Source organism: Gossypium arboreum, chromosome 9 (genome assembly GCF_025698485.1).
Source record: "Gossypium arboreum isolate Shixiya-1 chromosome 9, ASM2569848v2, whole genome shotgun sequence".
Lineage (NCBI taxonomy): Eukaryota > Viridiplantae > Streptophyta > Magnoliopsida > Malvales > Malvaceae > Gossypium > Gossypium arboreum.
This window is the reverse complement of record NC_069078.1, coordinates 81,868,001-81,888,197: the sequence shown is the minus strand read 5'-3', so window position 1 is coordinate 81,888,197 and position 20,197 is coordinate 81,868,001. Positions and strand designations below refer to the sequence as shown.

At 32.9% G+C, this 20,197-nt stretch overlaps 2 protein-coding genes across 3 annotated transcripts; one reads left to right on the top strand and one right to left on the bottom strand.

Moving 5' to 3' along the window:
* Positions 1-357: 357 nt before the first annotated feature.
* LOC108456879 (uncharacterized) lies at positions 358-9,609 on the top strand. 2 transcript variants are annotated; one of them, XM_017755611.2, is made up of 6 exons: positions 358-515; positions 1,013-1,149; positions 7,986-8,125; positions 8,577-8,663; positions 8,902-9,060; positions 9,304-9,609. In XM_017755611.2, exons 2-6 carry the CDS (start codon positions 1,038-1,040, stop codon positions 9,400-9,402), a joined length of 597 nt encoding a protein of 198 aa, XP_017611100.1. In that variant the 5' UTR covers positions 358-515; positions 1,013-1,037; the 3' UTR covers positions 9,403-9,609. The 2 variants fall into 2 exon arrangements, with proteins under 2 accessions (XP_017611100.1, XP_017611098.1); XM_017755609.2 differs by having other exon boundaries at positions 359-515; positions 7,977-8,125.
* Positions 9,610-9,652: 43 nt separating this feature from the next.
* On the bottom strand, positions 9,653-16,470 carry LOC108456878 (surfeit locus protein 1). Its single transcript, XM_017755608.2, has 7 exons — positions 16,147-16,470; positions 15,965-16,065; positions 13,809-14,047; positions 12,831-13,005; positions 12,459-12,742; positions 11,273-11,360; positions 9,653-10,080 (listed from the first exon to the last, which is right to left on the bottom strand). The coding sequence occupies exons 1-6, from the start codon at positions 16,319-16,321 to the stop codon at positions 11,291-11,293; spliced, it is 1,044 nt and encodes a 347-aa protein (XP_017611097.1). The 5' UTR covers positions 16,322-16,470; the 3' UTR covers positions 9,653-10,080; positions 11,273-11,290.
* Positions 16,471-20,197: the final 3,727 nt, after the last annotated feature.

Sequence of the window (20,197 nt, the reverse complement as noted above, 5' to 3'; positions counted from 1 at the left end):
CCAAAAGTGCAGTTTTAATGAGTTTAGAATTTTTTATAATTTCAAATAATAATATATTATTCTTTTTTTTAGAAAAATCTCTATGTATTTTTAGAAAGTTTTAGATTTTTCCTTATAATTTTAGATTTTTATAATTTTATAGTTTTTAGATTTTATATATTATTTAAATTTTTATAAGATTTAAAAATATATAAATTATGTTACAATTTTTAGTTTTTTTGTAATATTTCAAAGTTTTAGATTTTTTAAAATAAAATTTTATAAAATATAAAAATAAATCAAGAAAAATCTAATTCCTAAGTTGAAGAAAATACATAGCATAATTACAAAATCTGACCTTATTTTTGTAATTAATTTCGAAACTGTACCACTTTATCTAAACACACAAGAAACTAGGTAGGTACTGCCACACAATCCTCTTCTTCCCTCTAAAAACATAGCAGTCCAGAGTTGCAACGTTGCGAGCCTCATCGCCTTTCACTCAACCCCTCGGTGCTTACTAGTCTTCTATCTGGGTATTTTCCTTTCTTCCATATTTTCTCTTTTTCTTGATATGCAAGCAGAAAATTAACAGTACTTCCGTCTCTGAAAGTTTTTTATTTTTATTTTTTTAATGTTCATCAATGAAATCAGTTTCTGAAGTATAAATATATTAAATATATTCATGACATTCAGGAAGATAATTATTTTTAAAAACTAGTCAACATTGTTTGAGATGGTGGGCATTTGCTATAATCTTTACAGCACTTATTAAGAAGGATAAACCTCCTGAAGCTTGTTAACTCTCTAATCAACATCCTATAGGTTGTAACCTGGAAACAGTTCCAACCAATTTTGGCATTTAAACAATGTTTTGTTAGTTTTTGAATTATATTATCAATCGATTACAAATAATTTTTGTTAGAAACTGCAAATGGAAAAAAGATGAGAGTTTATGTTTTGTAGCCTGAAAATGAGATTTACTTCCACTACCATACATGAACTGTTGTTCTTTTTTTATTCTTTTCCTCAGGAAAACAAAAAGAATTACTGTGGAGATGCCTTCTCTTCTGCATGTACATCCAAATAAGCCCATTCCTTTTCTGGGAATTTCGGCTTTTCCTTTATTGCTACCTTCAACTAAATCAACTACTGCTTCTTTCATACGGGGTAAGTTCCTTTGCTTCCCCTATGCTCCCCTATGCATGTTTTGCTTTGTGTAAGTTCTTCTGCTGAAATTCGAACAATGTTTTATTCTATTGCCAGCAGTAAATACTTTTTTGGACTGTTATAAATTGTTGATTTCAATTAATTGTTTGGGATTTGCCGCAAAGCATCTGAAATTGTAGGTGTTGATTAAGTTTGAGAGTGGTGAATTGCAGTCCTGTTAGTTAATGATATGCTAAATCATTTGTTTTGCTTATAGAATCTCTTAGGCTTGATTTGGTATGGTGGAATGAAAATTTGAAATATGAAAAATTGGAGAAAAGTGAAAAAAGAGGGAAAAAATATTTTTGCTCTTTCCATTAGTGTGCTTTGTAAGAAAAATTAGAAAGAAGAAGAAGAAAGAAACCGTAATTATTTTCCATCCATTACTTGTAGAGTTGAAAGAAAAACGAAAATTAAATTATTATATCATTACACCCTTTGCAAATTAAATAAAAAGATTAAATTTAAAAATGATGGATAATCTTATAAATATGCACACTTTGCTCACATTTCTATTATTTTCTCCCCAATTGTTTCAATTTGGAATGATTTGTTTTTCTAAATTAAGATAGAAAGTAATTGAATTTCTTATTTTCTTTCCTACCAAACATACTCAAAATGCAATTTTTTTTTTTTTTCAGTTTTCCATCTTCCTCATATCATCCTTCCATTTTTTCACTCTCATAAGCACAAATACCTTTAGGCTTGGCTTGCTGAAAAGAAAAATGGAAGAGGAGGAAAGCGCAAAGATAGAGAACATGTTTTTCCTTTTTATTGGTGTGATTGGTAGGAAAGATAGAAAAATTTGAAAGAAAATGTCTATCTTTTGCTTGGTAGAGTTAAAATGAAGAAGGGAAATATGGGTTAAGCTAACAAAGTAAATATGGGTTTGGTATGTAAGCTTAACATGATACCAAAGCCTTTGTTGTTCGTTTCGCAGTTATTTTTATGTTTCTCCTGATGTCTTTATGTTTTATTGGTTTTTGTGGACCTAATATGCTGCCCCGGATCAATTAGAATTTCTTTCTGGCCTCATCTTCAAGGTAGGCCTTGTTACCTATATTGTTAAAAACAGGCTACTTTGATTATATTTTTCACAAGAAATTACATAAATATTTATACACATAGTGAGCCTAACTTAAGAAACTTCACACTAGGAAACAGACTAATTCTAGGAATACTGTACCTAAAAACAGCCTTAAAGTTAGGGATAAAATATTTAAAGTTAGGAAATTGAAATTTGACGCTCCCCTCAAGCTGGGAAGTGGATATCATCCGTTCTTAGCTTGCTTACTAATTTCTGAAACAACTTCCTAGACAATCCTTTGGTAAGTATATACGCTAGTTGTCCATCGGTGGACACAAATGGAGTGCAAATTAAGCCACTTGTCGCTTTTTCCTTTATAAAATGTCATCAACCTCAACGTGCTTTGTTCGATCATGTTGAACGGATTATGTGCAATATTGATAGCAGACTTATTATCGCAATACAACTTCATTGGACCTTCCCACTTGATCTTCTAATCTTCCAAAATAATTTTTAGCCATAACAACTCACAAACTCCAAGAGCCATCGCCTTAAATTCAGCTTCTGCATTAGATCTAGGCACAACATTTTGTTTTTTACTCCTCCAAGTCACAAGGTTGCCTCCTAGGAAAGTGCAATAGCTCGAGGTTGATCTTCTATCAACCATAGATCCTGCATAATCTGCATCAGTATGGGCTTCAAGGGTTAAATTCTCCCTTTTTTTAAATAAGATTCCTTTGCTGGCGTGCCTTTTAAATCTTGTAGAATCGATGTACAGCTCTAAGATGTGATTCTTTGGGATTGTGCATAAACCGACTTACAACACCTCTTGCATAGGCAATATCCGTCCGGTATGAGACAAGTAAATGAGCTTTCCCACAAGTCTTTGATATGACCTTTTATCAACTCACTGCATCTTCTAGTGCATTTCCAAGTCGTGGTTCACCTCTATGGGTGTCTCTGCTGGTTTACTGCCCAACTTGCCCGTCTCGTCAACAAATCAACTATGTATTTTTTTGAGATATGAATATTCCTTCCGAGAGTGTGCCACTTCAATACCAAGGAAATATTTGAACTTCTTGAGCTCTTTGACTTGAATTCTTTTACTAGGCATTTTTTAAATTCTCCATTCCTTCTAGATCATCACCAATCACTATAATGTCATCAACATAGACTAATAAAACAGTCACTCCCTTGAAGATGAGTGTTTTACGAGCAGTGTGATCTCCTTGACTCTGTTTATACCCCAACTTGAGCATTACTTTGATAAATCTTCCAAACCAAGCCCTCGAGGACTATTTTAGTCCGTACAAAGCCTTTTAGTCCGCAAACTACATCACGTATTTAGACCGAATCACGGAGGAACATCCATATAGACTTCCTCTTCAAGATCACCGTAAAAGGCATTTTGATGTCAAATTGCTGTAATTTCCAGCCTCGGTTGGGCACTAGTGACAACAACACTCTTCAAGTGTTCATCTTTGCAACAGGGCAAATGTCTCAAGGTAGTCTATTCCATACATTTGAGTGTACCTTTAACAACCAATCTTGCTTTGTACCCTCCAAAGAACCATCGACTTATATTTCATTTGTACGCCCAATGATTTCTCCTGGTTTATTTCTTCTGTAATTTCACTAAGTCTCATGTCTTATTTTTTTCAAGAGTTTCCATTTCAACTTTCATGGCATTTTTCCAATTCTCATCTTCTAATGCCTCGAATACAGTTTTGGGAATGGAGATAGAATTTAGGCTAGTAAGAAAGGCTTTGTGGTTATGGGACAAGTTTTTGTAAGACATGAATAGGTAGAAGGGATGTTTTGTATGTGCTCTAGTCCCTTTCTAATAGCAATGGGAAAATCTTCTAAATTTGCGATATTAGAATTCAAAGTAGGTTCAAGAATTACCTCAGTCGTATAGGAGAAGAAGATGATTGAACTTGCATTGGTGCCTTCTTCCTTGAGTAAACCAATAAAGGACGAGTAGTGTCTTGAATTCCTCTTAGTGATTTGGGTGTATTAGGCTCTGTTTCAGGTTGTATAGGAGCCATTGTTTCAAGTCGGGCAGGTTGGTTAGCAGGCAATAACTGAGTGGAAGTGTTTGGTTGCTGGACAGGAGCTGGAATGGGAGTGTTTGGTTGCTAAACAGGAGCTGGAATGTCAAGAAGAAAGAATTCTTTGTCCTTATCTTCTGTGAATAAGATCTCCCCCTGAAGATAAGGACGAGTGAAGAAATTTTCTTGTTCTGCAAAAGTAACATCTGCTGTTACAAAAAAAAATTTTGTGGCTGAATGATAGCATATGTACCCTTTTTTAGTGGAAGAATAACCAAGAAAGACAGTTGACAGCTCTTGGATCAAATTTTCCTCTATTTTGAGAATGAACATGTACAAAGGCAACACAGCCAAATATTTTGGGAGTAAAGTTACTTGAAGTATTGAAATTAGGAAAGAATTTTGCTAGAACTTGCATAGGACTTTGAGATTCAAGGACCTTTGTAGGCAATCTATTTATCAAATGAGTAGCAGTTAAAACAGCCTCCCCCCAGTATTTTTTAGGGACATTTTTTTTGAAACAAAAGGGCTCTTGTAATAGCTAAAATGTGACCATTCTTTCTTTCGACAACACCATTTTGTTGGGGTGTACTAACACAAGATGACTTATGTATAATGCCTCTTTCTTGGAAATATGTTGAGAGAAATTGATTGAAATAATCCTTGGCATTGTCTGACCTAAACCTTTTTATTTCAGCTCCAAATTGTGTTTTGATCATGTTGTAAAAGGTTGGAAAGACAGACCTCACATCAGATTTTTGTTTTAAAAGAAATATCCAAGACACACGAGTACAATTATCAATAAAGGATACAAACCACCGAGCCCCAGAAATAATTGAAATAGTGGATGGCCCCCAAACATCACTTGAATAAGAGTAAAAGGAGTGGATGTTCTTTTATTGCTTACTGGAAAAGAGGTACGTTTATGTTTTGCAAGTTCACAGATATCACAATGAAATTTTTCAACAGTTAATCCTTTAAACAATGAAGGAAACATAATTTTAAGGACTCTAAACAATGGATGACCAAAGTGAAGGTGATAGAGCCAAATTTGGTCTTTATTGGTTTTAATAGATTTGGATATGAAAGATAAATGTGGGGAATTCAGAGCACTAACTTCTTCACTGGATTCTTCAAGATAGTATAGGTCATTTACTTCCTTAGCATGTCCAAACATCCTCGTATTTTGTTCTTGAAAAAGATATCGATTGTGATAGAAAACCACTTTACAGTTAGAGTCTTTGGTAATTCTTTGAATGGATAAAAGATTGGTAAATAGTTTTGGAACATGAAGGATATTTTTAAGAGTAAGGGTTTTGTTTATAACAATATCACCTTGACCAGCCACTGTGATCATAGAATTATCAGCTACTGTTATTTTTCTACTACTAGGACAAGGTGTATATGAAACAAATTTTTGTGAGGAGTGGGTCATGTGGTCTCTAGCTCCTGAGTCAATGACCCAAGAACTTTTGGCATCTGTATCCGAGACTTTAGAATCTTGAAAAGAGGATATACCTGAAAAAGCCAAACTACAAGTACCTGTTGAAGAAGATTTTTCCAATAATCCCAGCAAATTTTTTAACTTCTCAATTTCTTCTTTATTGAATTCAACAGTGATTCACGAGAATTATTTTTCCATCCAGTTGTCTTCTTGTATTTGCTCACCCTTGTCCCTTTGGTTGTCCACCTTTTTCGAAAAACTTTTGTTTGTTGTCCGTGGCTTCCCATGGAGTTTCCAACATCTTTCTTTAGTGTGACGGGCCTTTTTACAAGAGGGTGCACCATACGGAATCCTGTTAATAGGCTTTGTATGCGTTCTGTCTGTCTATTATCTTCACTAGTTGGTGCTCCGGGCCAAATCTCCTCTCACTTACAGCTTTTGTAACCAAGGCTGAACTATCCACTTGATTTGTTCTCAACCATAACTCCTCTTCTTCCTTCCTTAGCACGAACAATTGCAATTGTCTCATTTAGTGATGGTAGTTCCTCTTTTTCAAGTATTTGAACTCTTACTACATCAAACTCAACATTTAGTCTAGCAAGAAAATCATAAATTCGATCCTTTTCAACGAACCTTTTCAGAGTGTTGCATCTTCACTTGCACTTCATCCGAATGCACTGGTAATGATCCATCTCTTGCCATAAACTTTGCAAATGATTGGAATACTCTTTGATTGATCGACTTCCTTGCTTGGTGGATGAAATCTTAGTCTTGATTTCATAGATTTGAGCAACATCTCGAACTTTAGAATAAGTTTGCTTCACGACTTCCCATATTTCTTTGGATGTGTTAAGAAACATGCATGTATCAGCGATTCTTGGCATCATAGAGTTCCATAACCAAGACATTACCATAGAGTCTTGTTCATCCCAAGCATCAAACTTAGGGTCTCCTTCTTTAGGGCCGATTCCGAGTGACTCACTTTCCTCTTCCTTTCAAGAACGTCTGAACCAGTTGAGACCACTTCTGTAATTTTTCCCATTTAGCTTTGAGGCTACTTGGATGTTCTGAAACTCACTTGTTGGGTTTGAGTTGTTCACAGAAACTTTTGAGACATCCCCAGTGTTACTGATCTTGACAGTTTCAGTCATGTTTCGTTTGAACAAATTCTACAGGCTTGAGGGCTAGTTGGGAGTCAGGAAAAAAAATCGCCAGACAAAGAAAAAAAAATCCCAGATATCGGGCTAAAAAAGCTCTGATACCATGTTAAAAACAGGCTATTTTGATTATATTTTTCACAAGAAATTACATAAATATTTATACACATAATGAGCCTAACTTAGGAAACTTCACACTAGGAAACAGACTAATTCTAGGGATGCTGTACCTAAAAACAGCCTTACAGTTAGGGAGAAAATATTTACAGAATCCTAGTTGATACACTCAAATATTCCTTAATTAGGAAACTGAAATCTGACATATATTAATGATTTGATCTGGTACAATGTCTTTCAAACATATTTCATTTAACTCTTGATTTGAAGCCTTACTGGAGAGTGTTAATTTTGATAAATAACTCAAAACTTGTCTGGAAGGGAAATATTTATGGCAACATTAGCATGGCTATTAGTAGTTTTGGCTGATTTAATGCTTGTTATCGGTTGATGGATATTTGCTAAAAAATCAACTGTTATTCCTGAAACTGTGAGACCCCAATACTGAAGTATTTGTTCTCCCATTATGTTTACTGTGCATGTCCCAGATTGATCCTTCTTTATGTCTTTCTTTTTAATTCCCTTTGTAAAGTTAATGGATTTATGTTATTGAGAAGCCCTATTCATGAGTTAAACTTTTCAATAGTTATACATGTGCATGCATGTATATATATATATGCATGTATATGATTAAAATAAAGTTTCTACCTGAACTTATTTGACCCAAGCATCTTATTGCAATTGCAGTTTTACCAATATGGTTTTTTCTTGGCCAGTACTTTGATGACTTGAAGAAGACTTAGCTTTACATGGTTCATAATTTGTTCTTCTTTCTATTTTTCTTTTCTATATGAAACATCAGTTAAAAAAATAGGGAAGCATTTTTCTGGTGATCACTTTTGAGGACCATAAGAAGTTCCCGTTATCTTCTGGACTCCTTTTTAATGTTAATCGAAGGGCCTGATATAAATTAAATTTCTTTCGTTGGTATAAATAACGAACACCTTATATTGCTTTATTTGATTGTGGTTCATTCCACCCAAATTGCTTAGATACTGCAGACCCTCAGATCTTGCATAGAAAAGAAGCTTCTCTCTTTCTGCAAAATGAGTTGAACAACACAAGGTCAAAGAAACTGGTCTCCTTTGCTCCCAGGTGTAGCGGGTCCACAAACTCCAGTGACAGTAAAGATCAAACTAAGGCATGAACTTCATACTGCTGATAAATGAGCTTTATATATATATATATATCTTTTTTCTGTATTATGCATGTATAATTTATCTCTAGCTTCTTTCTCAAGCAAAGAGAAAGGGTTTTATAATATGCATATAGATTAGAAACATAAGTTGTATCATCTAATTTTAGATCTACAAATGCCGGACAAAATGCTGGTAGCTAAAAGAAATTGTATTGGATCTGGTTAGTTGAAACAATTAACCCTTAGTTAAAAGAGGGAAGAAGCTCTCCGAATAATAGTGAAAAAATCTGAAACCCTGATGACCTAATTTAAAGAAGAGGAATGCTCACTCTCCTTACATACATATTCTTATAGAATCTAATTTGCAGTTCTGTAAGTACCTGCTCAACTTTCACCATGAGTTGATCTTGTTGACTTGGAATACTGAAATCATATCTTGCTTGTTCTTGGGCAGACACCTTTTGGATACTCAAGGAAGGATGTTCTATTGATTGGCCTTGGAGTCACTGTTGCCGGAGTTGGGTTGAAAAGTGGATTGGAGGTATCTAGGTTCACTTGTGATTTTTACTTTTTTTTTTTTGCTCTCTGCTTATGCCCTTTTTGCCTTTACATGCATGCTTGTTTTTATTCTTGGAATAGCCATAATTGCGTGTTCCAGTTCCACAACAAAATTAGACATTTGCTGTTTTTGCATTCTCTTTTAACCATGCATTAAGATGGTTTATTGAGCAATTTCTTTCTGTAAGATTCACCATGACCCCGTGACGATGGTTTTGCAGTTTGTGGGAGTTGATCCTTTACAAGCAGGAAATGTAGTTCAATTGGTAATGGTTTTGGGCCTCACAGTGGGATGGATTTCGACGTACATCTTTAGAGTCTCAAACAAGGAAATGACGTACGCTCAACAATTACGTGACTATGAAGTCAAAGTCATGGAGGTTTTTGTTTCTATACTTTTCTCCTTTCAACTATTTAGTATTATCTTCCAAATTGGTGCTCTACTGGTTAGGGTTTGTCAACATCTGTGGCTAGCCTATAAGATAGTTGAGGTTGTTGGAAGACAATGAAAAAAGAAAAGAAAAAAAAAAAAAAGAGATGATAGGCATCACTTACTGGTTGAATATTGATCAGCAAGCAATGCATGTAACAAAGTTGAAAGAACTTTTCTTTGTTTTTTACAGAAACGGCTAGAAGGTTTGACAGAAGCAGAGCTGGAGGCATTGCTTGAACAAGTTGAAGAAGAGAAGCAACGGCAAGCAAGTGGGGAGCAGGTTAATTGAAGCTCTTTACATTTTAATATCCATTATTGAATTTTGACAGGTTGGATAATATGTATAATTGTATATTGCCATGCAATGATGTTCCTTCTATAGCCACTGTGAATGTAACCATGTATGACTAATGTAAGAGTCATACACCCTTACAATGTAATTGAATCTAAAGTAAGGACGAATGGATGAATGGATGTACATTTATCTTTGCATTCAGTCTGGTAATCGACTAAAATGAAAAAGAAACAAAAGCCAAAAATAATCTACAGCTTAATGAATATACGTACGGGATCCACTAAGTTCCCCATTTATGTTATAAACAACACATTCTCAATGGTAGAGAATCCTAACTAAACACAGTAGATGAAAACCCGTAAGTTCCATCCCCTCACAAATCAATCATCCCTCTTCCTCTTATTTTTTCCCTTTCATTTTTCTTTGTTTGCTAGACTTGAAAAATATCAAACTTAAAGTGCACAACAAGGGTTTTCCCCCCTTCTTTTAAATTTAAAGCCAAAACACTCATCTGTTTCTTTCCATAGATCAAAAGCCTGGTGGTGCAATTGGAATAGCCTTTTCAGCTATATCTTCCGCAACTCCGCCCGTATTATGTGTTCTGGTTAGAAATCAGCAGTGTCTCTCAAAGATTCCATGCTTGTTTGCTTGTCCAAGGTCTTCACTGCAAACCTAGTTACAAAATGAAAAGATGCAATTTATTCTTTAAAGAGAGGAACAATAAAAAGTACAAAGAGAAGATATAATTCATATTTCTACTTAAATCATCTACCAATCAGCAGTTCATCCTATTAAATAAGTTGGAAAACAGAAAAATGTAGTTACATGAACAAGGTTTACTATCATTCTTCACCTGCAAAACATAACGCCAATCTAATTTTCCTTAAGCTTATAATATTATAATTCTTTTTCTCTAATTTGAACATGACAATGCGATTACTTTCGTTATTGCAAATAAAGCTTATTATACTTTCAATGTCTAATGTAGGTATACTAAAATGTGATTATTGGTATTATTAGGTTTACATGCACTTTTGGTGCTTTTATGTTTAGATATAATTCAGCACACCAATATTTTTAAAGTTGAATTTCTTCAGATGTTATTAATTACTAATCAGTAGAGAATTCAGAACATGCATAATGGCATAGTATTTAAAATTGACTCCTCGAGAAAGGAATAATGAGTGTTTGAACAGAGATTATAATATAAGAAGGCTCACTGTCCAAAATTGCACTTTTGGAAAATTATTAACATACACAAGGCAGTGGCAAAACGAGCTAAATATTAAGAAGATCCACAAAAAGATTTTTAAAAAATGTGTCATGGTTCTACAAATGGAGCGACAATGAAGAAATGTACAATCCAGCAAATATATTTTCTCATTCTAATAATAGGACTTGAGGCCAATGAGTTCTTCATGTTATTGCATATCAAAATTTTGAACTGATAAAGGATGACAAAGGGAAAGTATAATACCATAACAATAATAGGCTGCCAGAAGAAAACATAATCCAACAAATAATTCCAAAATGAAGCAACAAATAGTACCATCAAATCAGGGCAAAGAGACTAAAAACAGTGCCACGCATTAAACTTTTCATTTTGCTTGAAGTAAATGTATGCGACGTGGGCGAGGGGATATAACTTCCCAAGGACTCTCCAAACAAAAGAAAAACTTGGAAAACATTGAACATACCCATTTGGAACATGTACTCATATCCAATGCTTATACCTGAGTCCAGGTAACATAGGTGCCACCAAATAAACAATTTCTTTTTGCAATATGTACTTAGGGTTAAGAATATGTTACAATCAATATGCTTGAATGCACGTCAGAACAAAAATCATAGGAATAAATTATACCTTTTAGAGTAATGCTTGCTATCTCCTACTGTTTTTTGGCTTGAGCCTCTTGAAAGCCATAAATGTAACAGCAGCAGACAAAGAGTACCTGCAGAAAAATGAAATAGATACCAGGTAAGAGATATGATAGGAGTTAAAACAATTAGCTTTGAAGTTGAGATAAATCTGTTGTATTGTTGTCTTTTCACTAACAACCTGCTGAGGTGACACCATGATCTAATTCAGAAAATGCCAGAAATAGCAAGAATGTTTTCAAAATAAAAGGTGTAGCAACAGAGGCAAACAGAAATCTAATTAATATTAACACATGCATGCTTCCTTATCACAATCCATCTTGCATCCCTAAACATGTCTCTACAGATACATGACTCATTATGTCCCATCTTAAGATATTTTATAGAAGAGAACTTTACTTTTTGCTAAAGTTACAGATTCCTGCTATGCAGAATCTTGACCACAAAAGATTTTATTATATACAATCAGTTAAGCTTTAACTAAGTTTTTCTAATTTTGAAGGAAAAAATTTTGAAAATCCGTGAGGCATAACACTGATTCTCAACCCTAATGCAACTAACCTATGCTTATTTCTACAATATTTTTATCTGCCAAGTTATTCAAGAAAATAATTCTGACACTTCCCTGAGATATTCAGATCCTACTCAGATAACAAGATATTTTTCTGAAGGAGGATAACAAGATTATTAATCCGTAAGCAGATAATTTTTTTTTCTTTCATAGAATTTTTTAAGACTACTTAGCCATCCAAATGCAGAATTTTGTTTTGCACTAGATTGTTTTTCTATATTATCATCAGGCTCAGCTGAAAGGTACCAGACACTGTTATAAAATAAAAAATAAAAAGCTTGTAGTCATTCAAGACAGAACTTGGATGCAACGAAACAGCTAAAAATACCCCATCATGATAATCATACTAAGATGTAGAATTTTAGAAGATAGTAAAGAGTTATCAAATTATGTGCTCACAAATAGAATAAAATTTACAAATTTGCAGCAACTTCATACTTTTATTTCACCTCAGGATGCTTCCCTAACAAAACAACCCCAAAATAACCCTGGAAGAAGAGGGGGAGCATGCAAAATAATATAAAATATCCTCAAATATCTTTAACAAATGAACTATATCTGCACAGACAAAATATTTTGGATCACAAAATAGGACTCATACCATGTCAATGTATAATTTAGATGATCTTGAGGCATTACTGAACTGCGAATCAAGGCATTGATATCCTTTGGAACAGGGTAAGGGTTGCTTGGATTAACATTTTCATTGATGTCCTCAATTAAAAGAGTATCCTTTGGAAGCCCACAAGCAACAGCAATTGCAGGAACATCAACATAAAACCACTGTCCCGAATTTGGATCATTTGGTGGAACAAATACACTTGGTTTCTCACTCCCCCGGACAACTCCAATAACTTCCACATAAGTAATAGCAGGGGCTTGAGCCTGTAAGTTCCAAAAAGTTTTAGACCTTTTCTCCTAAAATATATGTCATTGGCATCAGCAAAGGATTCAAGAGATGACAAGAGACAACCTCAACAGCTTTTTGCTTCTTAGATTGAAACATTCCCCACCAGCTTCGTTCATTCTGTTGGACAGGAACAACATCTGTACTTGAAGATTTCTCTCTGTCTTGTGAAACTTCAAAAGATTTGTCTCTCCAGCTGCGTGGGACCCATCCTCTATTTACAAGAACTGGAGACTGCACACTGAAAAGTACATTCAAATTAGTTGAATGGAAACATAGCAAGCAACCCCATGCACCAAAAAGGAACATTAAGTCCTGCAACAAATAACAATTAACCTTCAAAGGTGACTGCAAAGGGAAATTACCACATATCATAAAGGTAGGCTAGAATCTTGCAGCTTAGCTCACTATTTTGTGACAAAAGCCTAGAGCAAAGCAGTCAAACCAACACTTCATAGACTTCACTTTTTTCCCGGCCGGGGTTGAGAGTGTGGTGAGTAAAATGACAAAAAATAGAAGAACCTAAATCCCTTAAAACCCACTAGTGAAACTGAAAAGCTTGACCAGAGGCAATAGCTTTAGTTGAGAGGTTCAGCCATAAATACTTGAAATAATCCTAATGAATAAAGCAACATCAGAAGTACCATTATGTGATTCTTCAGGACATACTTACCACACAAAAATTTGGAAGCTTCAAAAGTTCAGATTACATGTTTTACCTAGAGTCAAATGTTTGGAAACACATTTTCTTTGGAAACAAGAGGGAGGGGAAGAACTTTGGGGCTAAAGACCACTACCAAAATTAGCAAATGGTAGTAATAGGTTGGCCAAAGAAAGTCCTTGCTACCATACCATCTCCATTCCTATGCATGCCCTACTCCCTCCAAAGTCCTAACTCCCATAACTATGCTTAAAGATGAGATGGGATGAAGAGGTAGAGGAAACTAATACTAAGATGTATAGGAAATAGGATATAACTGGAAAAATAAAAAAATGAAGAGAAATTTGACATTTGATATGGAACAAAAAAGTAATTTCAATAACCTATCAGCATCGTCAGGGATGGGCATTAGGGGTGTAATGACATAGTAGCCATTTTCAGTCACTCCAGAAATGCTTCTAGAGCGAGGCCCAATGTAGATTGATCTTTCATAATCAAAAACTCCTTTGCATACGACTCGCCTAAACTCTAAAGTGTCCAATATTTCACTTGAAGGAGGCATGTCATTTAGTTTCAAAGGTTCCATTTGCAACCTCTTCTGTCTGTAATCCAGCATCTCTATCTGTATTAAGCAAAATGAACAAAATGTAAGAATGCACTTCTGAAAACAAAATTAAAAAATGGAAAAATAAATTCCTGAAGGATACAAGCAAGAGAATAGATGGGAACAACACGTGCAGCAAGTTGAATGCGCATGTTTCTAAAAAGCAGACACATTGGTATAGTTAGGCACAAGTTAAGGAAAAGGCTTTCTATTAACTCTTGCAGCGATGCATAAACCTGAAAGCACAGGGCTTAAGTGCCATGGTCCATTGAAAATGACAGGTGACTATGCTTACAAAGTATATGGTTTATGATAAAGAAGATTAGTGAAATAATATATGTATGCCAAATTATATATCATTCATTTGTGCATTAGTTTTCTCAGACTATTTTATTCATTCAAATGGTTTATCTATAGTTTGAACTTTTGATGCAGGAGTTTTTTATGTTATTAATTTTATAATATTTTATTATTTCAGTTTTATTTATTGCGTATTAGATATTTTATGGATGGCTAGGATTATCAAGTATCTTTAGGGTTTAAATATAGGGCTAGAATAAAACTTTTTTTGCAAGAAAGCCTGGTAACTTTACCTGCAAGAAAGAAAGCCTATATAAATAAGTTGTAGGCTTTATAGCCATTATTATTAGGGTTATTATTAGGTACACCGCCAATGGAAATAAAAAATTCCACAAGCAGGGTTAAGATGATTACATATGTCCATTTTTTTAGATTTCATCTAACCCTGCTTATGGACTTTTTTTTTTTTTCCACTGGCAGTGCACCAAATAATAATCCTTATTATTTTCCTTGAATTAAAATAAAGAAACTAGAGGTTTCTTTTTAAATCTATATTTTCTAGAGTTCCATCTTCTTTCTAACTTGATTTACAGCCCTAATTATTTAACTGCATCTGTACACCATAAGAAAAAGATACAAGTCTTAATCTACCAAATTTCAAGTATAAATGTAATTTAGAGCATCTCTAGCAGCATATTTCTATTAAAAAAAAAAAGAAAAGAAAACACCACTATTTGAATGTGGGTGCTGTTCTTATTTTACCAGAGGGGTTTGAGTTAGCCCCGCCTGATCGTATTTCGCCCGAGATGAGAGAAAAGATAGGCAATCTGTCTTTTCAGAACTACCGCCCCACTAAGAAAAATATTCTTGTGATAGGTCCTGTTCCTGGTAAAAAATATAGTGAAATCACCTTTCCTATTCTTTCCCCAGACCCTGCTAGTAATAAGGAGCACTATTGCCTCATGCTTGACTATGATAGCTGGACTTGAGGTGAGTCAGATGCAAAAATGTATCTGAAACAAATAGAAGTTTTTCCATATATTTATAGAATGAAACACTATACGACCATACCCATGTCCAAATATGTGTCAAACAAGAAGTTGGACATAGGAACTTGAAAAAGTCTAGGTAATGTTGGTACCTGATTTGCATAAAACCTAAAATCATACCATAGGCCAACACCAAGACATCTCCTATTAGAACACACCTCTAAATTTAATTCTATTCGGCCAACTTATTCAATTAAATAGTGAAATGATAATCAATCTTTTCTAATTTAGAACCAGCTTGAAAATCCCTTTTTCTCACTAGAAATCAGAACCATTTTCATTGGTTTGAACCCTGTTTCTTCAAAGAAGCAATTTCAAATTGATAAACGAAAATTACTAACAACAAGAGTATTATATTTGATCTACTTCTACAACAATTCAAATTCACTGGAAAAACAGTAAATGTTAAATTTACTTTGACTTGGAAGAAGAAAAAAAACCCGAGAATGATTGGGGAAAACTCAAGCGTAATACTTGAAGAAAAGGGCAATGAACAATGATAGAGATCGAATAAGAAAACACTAATGCATAGTTTTTAGAGAGTAACAGAAAAGGCAAGAGGAGGAAAGGAAAAGAAATAGTTGACCTTGTCTTGCCTTCTGAAAATCTGCCAAGTTCCAAGGCCGAAAGTGATAGCTCCAGGAAGGAAAAGAAACCATCTTGACCATTTTGATCCTTTCTCTTTATCTGCCAAACATCAACAAATGAAGATGGAAAATATTCTCTAAAAATCCCTAGAAGAAGAGAAAACCTGATAAGATAGAATACCATGAAGAGATTGGGATGAAGCAACAGCAGCAGCGGTGGAGAAGGAAGAAGATGGTACCCAATGCTTTGGCGGGGGGAGGGATTGGTTGGGAAGGGAATACAAGGCCCCAGTGGGGCGGAGTCTCGTTAGGGCTTTGGAAAGGATACCCATATTTGCTCTCACATTTGATGCCATTGCCAGCAGCTACAGGCAACAGCCTATTGACCCTTTGTTTTGTTTTTGAGCCCCGGAGTGACAACGAGGGAAGACCGATGGTCACTGTTACAACTTACAAGGGTTTTTGGGCTTTGAGCTTCTGTTTACTTGCTGAAGTAACGCAAATTTATTTGGTCCACAAAATAACAAATAGAAAAATAAATTATCGCATTAGGGAAAATTGAGTTTTTTTAATTATTATATTTTTCAATAAAAGTTATTAATAGAGTAATTACGTTTAGGGTGTGTGTTTGGTTCAGTTAATTTGATTTTTATTAAAAATGAATAAATTAAATATTTAGGGAGCAAAATTGAATACATCGAATAAAAAGTTTTTCCTTTGGTCTGATTTTTCGGTTTTATACTTTTTATTGAATTTATTTTAATTGACGTACTTATTAATTTAGTATATCATATTACTTTTAATTTTAATTTTAATTTTATTTCAAGTTCATTATAAAAATATTAAAATTAAATCAAATAATTTTAATAAACTTGAAAATTATTTATTTTCTTACATGACCAATAATCTAACATGCAATAAATGACAAAAATAAATTGAATATCATAAAAAAATTATCAATTTAAGTTTTTAAAAGTATTAAGTTTTAATGAGTATTTGAATTTAATATTTAAATTTTGGTTTAAGTATGTGAATAGGTTATGATTTAATCAGTATATTCAGTTTAAAATGTCAAATAAAAATGACGAATAAAATTATTAAAGCGAACATAAAATTAATTAAATCGAAAAATCAAATAAACTAAAAGAAATTAATTTTATTCAATTCACTTCGGTGTAGAATTTTTTCACACACCTGATCACATTTTAATGCACAATGTTTCTTGGAATAAGAAAAGAGCTATTTCGTAATTTTATTTTATTTTACTTTTAATATTATTTGTACTCTTTCTAATTTTTACTTTTAATTTTTCAGATTTCTATTTAATTATACTCAATTGAAATAAAATTTGTATCCTCAAATTTTGTGGAGAATATCATATGCACTAACAAAAGTAAGACTTTTAGATAAAAATGGATCATTTATATTTTAGGTTACTAATTAGTTAAAAAAATTTTATTCCTTTCAAATTTGAAATCTTTCTTTGTGTGAGCTCCAAAAATATTCGAATTTAAGCAATTTATAATGTTTTTAAATGGGTGTTGATTGTGATAAGATAAAATATTTTACCTCACAGTTATAATATCTAATTTTAAATAAATACGATTCATAAAAAACATTTTTAATTCCTTTTCGTATTAACCAAAATAAATTTATGAAATTAAAAGGTTTTAATTTTACCAAATTTGGAATAGAAGATGATTATCTTTATGCTCAAATAACCAAAAATGTCTTGATTTCAAAGTCAAGACTTTGGGATGAATGAACTTTGAACCTATATACGTTGTTCTTTGGGGCATAGCAATCAAGAATTAACTACCTAATAATTAAAATAATGTGATGGAAAAGAAAATATAATCCTATTATATAAATTCCTAATATTTTCATTTGGTTTGTTTTAATGTAAAAGTTTTATAAAAAATATTGTTATTCTTTTTTATATTTATTTCATGTAAAATGGAATGGTTAACATATAAAAATTTGTCAAAACACCAGTAGCTTGCATTCTCTATTACATTCTTCACTTATCAAATATTTTCTTATAAATTTTATAATTTTTCAATTTAGTCCCTTTTGTCATAAAAGCTCAATATTCACTAATTAATCCTATTAAATCAATTTTCTTTCTTGTTACACTTTAATCATATAATTTATCTCAATATATTGTTTCACATATCAAATTTCTATATATTTCGCTTCTATTGTTTTATCCACGTATTTATCAAGTTTAACAATTTAGTCATTATCATCATAAAATTTCATATTTTTCCACAATTTTGCTTCTACAATACTTTATGCATATTTCATCATCTCATAACACATTCATTAAACTTTTATCATAATTTCCGCATTCACATATTAAATTATTTCACACTTAAACTTTTGTACAATTTTTAATTTAGTCCCTATTGCCATGTAATTTATTTTTCACCATATAAGGACTTTAATCAAATAATTCATTTTAATATCTTATTTCACAAAACAAATTTTCATGCATATCACTTCTCTTGTTTCAATTATAAATTTCACAAAATTTACAATTTAATCTTTAACATCATTTTGTAATCAATTCACTGCTACATTTAAACTCTTTATCATAAATTTCAAATGTATGTTTATTTCATTGAAAACAACTTTTATGAAATATTTTAGTAAATCTATCAAACAGTAAAAATATTTTACACAAATTTATCTAAACACCAGAAAATATTAAATTTTCTAAAAAATAAGTAATTTTTAGAAATTATTTTTCGGAATTTATTTTCAGTGAAATAAACGGAACATTCGTTCATTTTGATCTTGGTTAATTCTTTTTTATGAAATTACTAAAAATGCAAAAACCAAGAAAATATTGGCTTGCTCTACCTTTTCCATTCCTCATCTTCCATTTCTTTGTGAAACAAAAATCAAGATTAGTTGACAATCAAGAAGTCTATGAGCTCATGTTACCTGAAATGAAATACTTTTCTAAGTAGAAGAAGGGAAAGCACACTACGGCATATACAAAAGTGAATGCTCCAGATGATGACATTGAAAAAAAAAAAGGTGAGTTAACACTAACCACTGTCCCCATTGTAACTGGCTCAACATCTGCCGTAGTGTCAAGTGATGACCAGGATAAATTAGGGTGTGCAAAATTCGGGTAAAATCGAAAAAATTCGGTTAACCGATCGAATTCGGTTAATCGGTCTGTTAACTGAATTAATTCGGTCGGGGTCGGTTAATAATTTTTTGAGTTTTTGGTTAACGATTAATTCGGTTCGAAACCAATCGGTTAACCGAATTTTTCGGTTTAACCGAAAAAATTAATAAAAAAAATTATAATTTATAAATAGCCTACTATTCACTCAAACTCAATCCAACATAAACCCAAATACCCAATCTAATATATATTAACCAAAGTATCCAACCCAACACAATTACCCAACCCAATCATAAAAATTATAAATAATTTAATAAATAAAATAAAAATTTAAAACTAAAATAAAAATAAAAAACATATAATTTTATACAAATAATTCGGTTAATTCAGTTAATTTGGGTAATTCGGATAATTCGGTTAATTCGGTTAATTTTATACTTATTTTAACCAAAAATTAAAAAACACATAATTTTCGATTAATTCGGTTAACCGACCGAATTAATCGAAAAAATTCCAGTTCAGTTAATTTTTTTGAAAAAATTTCAATTCGGTTAACGGTTAAAAATTTTGAAGGGTCGGTTAATTCGGTTAAGTTATTTCGGGTCGGTTAACCGATTGAACACCCCTAGGCTAAACTATTGGAACAATTGGACGATGAGCTAGTTTGCCTAGACAAAAGCCTTCAATATCATGCGCAGCAGCTGAAGATCCATCAACGATAACGAACTTATGCTCAACACTACAAGTTGTTTCTTCTTTGTTCGAACTTTTTGAATTTTCCGAGCAAATAAGTGGGAGATAAAGTATGTTCGGGCGAGCATGTGGGAATGTCCGATCCGAATACAAAGTGCTACATTAATCATCAAAATAATATGTGTAGCGACGTAAAAATTTCACTTTGGTCGCTAATTGAGGCGATTTATTGAAAATTTGAAAACCGACTTTTGATTTTAAAAAGGGAGTCGCCACCGATCCTTTTTCTAGGTGTGATCGGACACCTAATAAAAAGAAATTTTATTTTTTAAACAAAAAGAAGACCGAGTTTAGGTCTACGTCAAAAGCCAGAGAAAAAATAGGGCTCGGGAGTCGG

Excerpts from the sequence above, each read along its gene's own strand:
- LOC108456878 (XM_017755608.2), bottom strand. The coding sequence starts at position 16,321 with ATGGCATCAAATGTGAGAGCAAATATGGGTATCCTTTCCAAAGCCCTA. Across the intron at positions 16,066-16,146 it reads TTCATCCCAATCTCTTCATG|ATAAAGAGAAAGGATCAAAA; the intron begins GTATTCTATCTT and ends GATGTTTGGCAG. Across the intron at positions 13,006-13,808 it reads ATCCCTGACGATGCTGATAG|TGTGCAGTCTCCAGTTCTTG; the intron begins GTTATTGAAATT and ends TGTACTTTTCAG.
- LOC108456879 (XM_017755609.2), top strand. The coding sequence starts at position 1,038 with ATGCCTTCTCTTCTGCATGTACATCCAAATAAGCCCATTCCTTTTCTG. Across the intron at positions 8,126-8,576 it reads ACAGTAAAGATCAAACTAAG|ACACCTTTTGGATACTCAAG; the intron begins GCATGAACTTCA and ends GTTCTTGGGCAG. Across the intron at positions 9,061-9,303 it reads ATGAAGTCAAAGTCATGGAG|AAACGGCTAGAAGGTTTGAC; the intron begins GTTTTTGTTTCT and ends TGTTTTTTACAG.